Here is a 7,429-nt window from a genome sequence, read left to right as displayed (position 1 = left end):
TGACACTGCAGCGCACGGTCCCGTCCTCTGCCCGGGGGGATGTTGATGGTGGCCCAGGGGGAAGGGGGCAGACTCACCTGGGGCTGAGGTAAGACCACCCCTCACACACACACTTGCGCTCAACGTACATGACACCCCCGCACGCTTTGGACAGAGCACAAAGGCAGCTTCTGTAGGTGTAACATTGACTTTAATAACGAAAGGAGTTCATGCACGTGCCTTAGCCCCTAAAACACATCTGTGCCCTGCACCCGTGCCAATTTACTCAGTGTCTAATTGTTTGGCCTTACGGGCCCTTTGACTACGTCTACGTGGTTCCCCAGACGGTACAGCAGAACTGGAGGTGGACTCCTGTAATTCCTGCCCTATGACACGGAATCCCTTTGGCGGCCGTTTCCTGGGGCGCCCTGGCCTAGATGGGCCAGGCTGCGGCCCGGGCGACTGGGATGGCGAGCTGCCAGCCTGTCCTGCCCGCTGCCCACCCGATGCACCTGGGACGGAAGGGGGGGAGCCCGAGGTGTTGAGGTGTTCCGGGACCTCCCCTACAATGGGACCCGGAACGGGCCCCAGCACCTCCTCCTCCCTCGGGGTGCCCGATGGCCCCCAGGCCTCTACATGGGTGGGGGATGCGAACGGACTGGCCATCCGACGCCCCCCCGACATCTGGCGCTGCCAGTCCTGGAGGCCCGTGCTGGTATCGACAGTGGTCTGCAGGTTTGCAGCCATGGAGCTCAGGGGGTTGGCAAACCCTGTCTGTGACTGTGCGACGCCGGCTCGCACATGGGCAATGGCGCCGATGCCCTCAGCGATGGCCTGCTGAGACTGGGCCATGGCCTGCTGAGACTGGGCCATGGACTGCTGATACTGGGCTATGGCCTTCAGAGACTGGGCCATGGCCTGCTGAGACTGGGCCATGGCCTTCAGAGACTGTGCCACGGAGTTGAGCCCCTCTGCCATCTGCCACTGGCACTGGCTCATGGCCTCCTGTGAGAGGGCAGCCATGCCCTGGGCCACAGACGCCGCCTGCACGGAAAGCCCCATGCCTCGCAAACCGCTCCACCTGTCTGAGACCGTCGCACCCATTGCCTCCACCGCGGACGCCACCCGTGCGGTGTCGGCCTGGGTGGCATGCATGACCGGCACCACTGCCAGCTCCTGGACGTGGATGGACTCCTCCACCTGCGACTGCAGCCGCTGCAAGCCGGCCGTCACCCTCTTCGCTCGTCCCAGGTTCGGTGGTTGCATCGGACCTATGGGTGGGTGTGGTAACTCCAGGAACCTGGGATCCATCTGGGCGGCAGATGTTCGCATGCGCCGGCCTGCCCTCCGACCGCCCTCTGCTGCTCCTACCTCCACCTGCTGTACCGGTACAGCTGTCTTGTGCGCACCAGTAAGTGTACCAGACGCCTCATCACTAAAGTGCCCAACCGAGGTGAGCGTCTCTGCGATGGTGGAGGGTGTTGGTGACAGCAGTGGCGTTGTGTGGTGCGCATCGTCCGACTCTGAGTCCATGGCACTTTTGGGTGGCGATTCGTCTCCGCCCATCCAATCTGTGTCACTGTCCTGTATTTTAGTTTCCTGGCTAGGGGTGTCCTGGGTAGGGGTGTCCTGGGTTGTGGTTTTGTGGCTCGGCTGTGACGGGGGCCTGTGGCTGCCCCTCTCGTTGCTGGGTGGCACACGCCTGCGTCGCCGCACCCACATGAGACGGGGGCGCCGTCTCCCTGTTGCTCCAGGTCTCTCCGTCTCCCGTGATCTCCGAGGGACATCGTGCGGGCGCGCATGCCAGAGGGTCTGGGTCTCTCCTTCTCCCGTGGTCTCCGAGGGGCATCATGCGGGCGTCGCATGCCAGAGGGTCTGGGTCCCTCCGTCTCCCGTGGTCTCCGAGGGGCATCATGCGGGCGTCGCATGCCAGAGGGTCCGGGTCTCTCCGTCTCCCGTGGTCTCCGAGGGGCATCTTGCGGGCGGTCTGCATCTGCGGGGATGGGTGCCTCAACGTTTGCTACTGCGATACACAATGAAGCATGCATGGTTAGACACGCAGGCAGTGATCAGGTGATATGGGGGAGGGGGGATATGGGGGAGGGGGGATATAGGGACGGGCTGTCGGTGGCTCACTTGCTGGTGGGCCCCCGACCTCTGCATCAGCAACCTCCCGGTCCACAGGTCCGCCAGCCAGTTCCAGGGCCCTTTCCTCATGTTCGGTCAGTGGCCTCTCATCAGCTGGGCATCCTCCAGTCCTCACATGCTCCCTGGTGTTGTGTGCGCACTTCTCCTGTGGGGGGTGGTGGCAGGGGTAAAAGGCAACAGTGTTAGACAGGTATATGAAAGCACGCCATCGGTTGCGCGTGTGTTGCAGAGGTTAAGGTTAGGGCTGGATTCACTTGGGGATATGGGGGAGGGGGGATATGGGGGATATGGGGAATATGGGGGAGGGGGGATATGAGGGAGGGGGATATGGGGGATATGGGGAGGGGGATATGGGGGATATGGGGGAGGGGGGATATAGGGGAGGGGGGATATGGGGAGGGGGGACATGTGGGAGGGGGGATATGGGGGATATGGGGGATGAGGGGGATATGGGGGAGAGGGGATATGGGGAGGGGGATATGGGTGGGGGATATGGGGGAGGGGGGATATGGGGATATGGAGGAGGGGGGATATGGGGGAGGGGGGATATGGGGCATATGAGGGGGGATATGGGGGAGGGGGGGATATGGGGGACATGGATATCGGGCAGAGGGGGGGCTCTCCCTGGCTGCCCTGACGAGGCCGTTCACCTTCTTGTGGCACTGGGTGCCTGTCCGTGGTGTCAGGGCCACAGCGCTGACGGCCTCTGCCACTTCCCTCCACAGACGCCAGCTGTGGCGTGGGGCGACTCTGCGGCCGTGTCCGGGATACAGGGCCTCCCTCCTCTGCTCCACCGCGTCCAGGAGCGCCTCAATGTCGCGGGATTGGAACCTCGGGGCTGAGCGGCGGGCGGCCATCCGGTCGGGTCTTCTGGTCGGGTGGGGGGAGCAGCGCGTCTTATGAGCCGTCACGCCGTGTGGCGTGTATGACGCGTGAACCACGTGAGCCAGCGTGGATAGGGTCACGTCGCTGCTAGCCCATTCCGGGCCGGAGACTTTGCGACGTTTGGGGCGGCACGATGCAGGTGGGATTTGCGCCATTTTGGGCGCCGGTCGGCGGACATCGCGCCGATATCGGAGAATCCCGCCCCAGGCCTCTAACACCCTTTCAGGCAGTGAGCTCCAGATTTCTACCATCCTCTGGGTAAAACGTTTGTCCTCAAATACTCTCTAAATCTCCTGCCCACTACCTTAAATCTATTTCCCCAGTTACTGATCCCTCGACTAAGGCAACACGGTTTGTCCTATCTGTGTCCCTCATAATTTTGTACACTTCAATCAGATCCCACCCCCCTTAACTTTCTATGCTCTGAGGAGGATAGCCCGAGCCTAACCAGCTTTGGGTTGGGGGGTGAAGGATAGGATGTTGGTGAGTGATTGATGAGCTACATTGCTGTAGAGAGCCTCAGATCTGCTGAATTGCACCTCTATGGAATAGAATCATAGAAATTACAGTGCAGAAGGAGGCCATTTGGCCTATCGAGTCTGCACCGGCCCTTGATAATAGCACCTTACTTAAACCCACACCTCCACCCTATCCCCATAAACCAGTAATCCCCCTTAATCTTTTTCGGACACTTAGGGCAATTTATCATGGCCAATCCATCTAATCTGCACAGTTTTTGACTGTGGAAGGAAACTGGAGCACCCAGAGGAAACTCACGCAGACACGGGAGAACCTGGGCATCTCTGGCAGCTAGGTACGAGGCTGCAGAAACCCTGACATCAGGCAGCTCATCCTCTTTCTCCTATTTCTCCTCTGAGGTGGCAGAACATTTATCACTTTCCTCCTCCTGCAGCTCCACTCCTCTCAATTGCACCATTTTGCCCACATAGCACTTTCATTCTGGAGAGCCTCACCTGTCCACATGGAAGGATTGCCTCCAGACATGAACAGAAAATCGCATCTCCAGCAGTCCGAAATCTTGCGCTCATGTGTCTTCTGTTGTACTTTCCCTGCGTATCATTGGTGGGGTTTCTCGAGGTGCCATCAATCACATCTTTAGAGGGTATCCAAGGAGCCATCCACTGGGTCAGCTCACAGTTTGGAAGATCTAAGTGGCACAGAATGAAGGCCTCTTCACAGTTCCCTGGATATCTTGCATGGACAGATATGACAATCTTCTGGTGGTTACATACCAGTTGCACATCCCTTTCCATTGATCAATAACTCCTGGGTGGTCTGATGGCACATGGGGCCAATCAGTGATTCTCTGGGTTGTGGCAAGTCAGTCATTTCAGGAGATCTTAGGATCCCTTTCATTCTGCCTGGCCTCCCCAAATACAATGTGGATGTGCAATGGATAAGGCGTCAGTAATCTGGAAGATGCACATGTCCAGAGCAGATTGTGAAATCCACAGAATCCCTACAGTGAGGGCAGCATGGCGGCACAGTAGTTAGCACTGCTGCCTACGGCACTGAGGACCCGGTTCGATCCCAGCCCCGGGTCACTGTCTGTGTGGAGTTTGCATATTCTCCCCGTGTCTGCGTGGGTTTCACCCCCACAACCCAAAGATGTGCAGGTTAGATGGATTGGCCACACTAAATTTCCCCTTATTTGAGGAAAAAAACTGATTGGGTACTCTAAATTTTTAAAAAAAGAACCCTTACAGTGCAGAAGTGGGCTATTCAGCCAATAGAGTCTGCACCAACCCCCCGAAAGAGCACTCCACCCAGGCCCCCCCCCCCCCACAATCCCTGTAACCCCACCTAACTTACACATCTTTGGACTGTGGGGGGAAACCAGACCACACGGAGGAAACCCACGCAGACACAGGGAGAACATGCAAACTCCACATAGATGGTCATCCAAGATTGGAATTGAACCCAGGCACCTGGCTCTGTGAGGCAGCAGCGCCAACCACCCAGTCACCGTGCCACCCTGCAAATGTCACCAGGAAGGAATCCGAGGTGAAGGAATTCAGGGCTTTGGCGACCTCAATGGCGACTGACAATGTGTGGCCGCTGGTCGGCTGGACAGGGAGGCTTGATACAGGAGATTGGAGATGTCAGCACTGAAAACCTGCGGGGAAAGCCTCATCAGTTGCTGAATCGGAAAGTTGATCTTCTGTCACCTACCCATGAGCAAAATCCTTTCACTTAAACAGAGATCAGCTGTCTTGGGTCACTATTTAAAGGTTTTTCAGCCTGTCAGTCATCAATCCTCTCTGTCCTTTCGCCTTGTTGACCCTGGTGGGTTCAAACACTCGGGGAAATCCATATGTTGGCTGTTAAAGCCAGAATTCAGATTTGAATCCCCGCTTATTGCCTTTTTGCAGATTTTAATCACTGATACCCTGCCGTTTTCCCTCGGAGTTGTCCCAGCATCTCAAAGCATGCACAGGTTAAAGGCGAAAGTCAGAGAGTTCATGTCAGGTTCCAGGCCTGACAGCATATTTTCCTTCTTTAACCCCATCCATGTACCAACCCCTCCCTTTTTGCAGGTTCAGGGCACCCCCTGGAAGTGGATGAAGTGCTCAAGCCCTGGTTATGGTGAATGAGATTAAATTCCTTAACCAGCACCGATTTATATGATGTGCAGATGATGGAGAAAATTTAATTGAAATATTTTCTAAGTTCAGGATGGTAACCCAGTAACCACATGGCGGCATCTATCACGCAGCATTCACACACGAAGACACTCCTCTAGAAATAGCTACATGTATAAATACTTCCAGCCTTTTATAGGAGAGGGTCAGGCGATATCAAGCAGCAATCAAAGAGAAGACCAAGCACTGTAAGAGCCTCAGTTCGATGCTCAGTCACCCACTACTGCGTTCTACCTCAGGCAGGGAAATCACTGAGAACTGCAATTAAGCCAAGATGTCTAAAGTCAAGAAGCCAGGTACAAAACCTTTCCAAGTACTGTGAGTTAATCTACAACACTGTCTGATATAAGAAAATGTTTATGTTGAGCTGGGCAACAAGTGGCACAGTGGTTTAGCACTGCTGCCTCACAGCGCCAGAGAACCAGGTTCGATTCCAGCCTTGGGTGACTGTGTGGAGTTTGCACGTTCTCCCCGTTGATGTGTTGGGTGTTCTGGATCACAAACAAGTCACCAACATTGGAAGTGGTGCAACTCTATTTTATTATAAGGTTAACTATACTAACATACTTGAACTGTGGGCAAACGCAAGACCAGCTTTAACTGTTGACCCTTGCCTAGTCCTAACCAGGTGATGCACGCAGCACATGGTGAATGTCTGTGTTGCAGGCTGTGAGCTCTGTGCTCCGAGCTGGCTGCTACTAGAATGAGCAGGAACTCTCCTGTCCCCTGTCTTTATAGTGCGTGTGCTCTCACTGGTGATTGGCTGCGGTGTTGTGTATGCTGATTGGTCCCACTGCATGTCCATCAGTGTGTGTGTGTGTGTCTGCACCATAATATACTGGTGTATATTATGACATCCCCCCTTTTATATAAAGAACATGTGCCTGCGTGACAATAAATATCATGTAGTGAATGTACCTGACTATGTGTGTGCGTGTTATTTACATGACTATGTACATGAGGCTAATCTATTTACACGGGAAGGTGCCTGGTGCAGAGAAATAGGGTGTCACACCAACAACGACATTATACATAAACTACTGGAACGATGAAACAGGATAACAGAACAGATCAAAGAGTCCAACATTGTAAAACTCATAAGTCTCTGAGGTGGGCGACGAATTCTGGTTGACCGTCAGGGTGGCACACCACTCGTCGTCTGGATCAATGCTGTGCACCGACAGCGGCTGGTGGTTTTGATTCGGGGACAGCCTGTTCTTTGTTATAACAGCGAGTCGAAAAGGCTCCCTCGGGTCCTCGGTGTCACTGATCTGCGGGAAGTCGGAATCGGACTCGGTGAACGTGGGTTGAATTGCCCGAACGTTCCTGCGAGGCTGGCTGAAGTGGTGAGAATTGGCAGGCTGAGCTGCTCGACAGCAGGCAGCATAGTGGCCAAGTCTGCCACATCGTAGGCATTGTCGCGATTTTGCAGGACATTGCCGCTTTAAATGGGCGGAGCCACAGTTGCCGCACGTCGTGACGTCAGTAGACTCGTTGCGCCACCGCATGCGGTCTTGTATGGTGCGCGCCTATGCATCACGTACCTCCACGTCACCGTCCCCTCGTTTGGCGTGTACAAGCGCGGGAGGCCGCGAAGAGCGCGCGAAACGGCCGCGCTCATCCAGGCTGCAGCCTTGGAGGAGTTCAATTGTTTGGACCCGTTCCACCTCGTGGGGACCTTGCCGCGCCATTTCAGCCGCCTGTATATGGGAGTACTGGCAGGTGGCATTTTCATGCAGGACACGGGTCTCGAT

The 7,429-nt window shown here is 55.6% G+C and overlaps 1 protein-coding gene across 1 annotated transcript in view; it reads left to right on the top strand.

Annotated features, from left to right (window-relative positions):
- Positions 1-5,832: 5,832 nt before the first annotated feature.
- The window catches only part of ampd1 (adenosine monophosphate deaminase 1 (isoform M)), a 92,909-nt gene continuing 91,312 nt past the window's right edge, over positions 5,833-7,429 (top strand). The window contains exon 1 of the mRNA XM_072480571.1: positions 5,833-5,971. Coding sequence (XP_072336672.1) covers positions 5,950-5,971 — 22 coding nt within the window. The 5' untranslated portion in view covers positions 5,833-5,949. The remainder of the gene's footprint in view (positions 5,972-7,429) is intronic.

The sequence above is a fragment of the Scyliorhinus torazame genome, chromosome 17 (genome assembly GCF_047496885.1).
Source record: "Scyliorhinus torazame isolate Kashiwa2021f chromosome 17, sScyTor2.1, whole genome shotgun sequence".
Taxonomy (NCBI): domain Eukaryota; kingdom Metazoa; phylum Chordata; class Chondrichthyes; order Carcharhiniformes; family Scyliorhinidae; genus Scyliorhinus; species Scyliorhinus torazame.
Note: the sequence above shows the minus strand (reverse complement) of the source record. Positions and strands in the feature narration are given on the sequence as shown.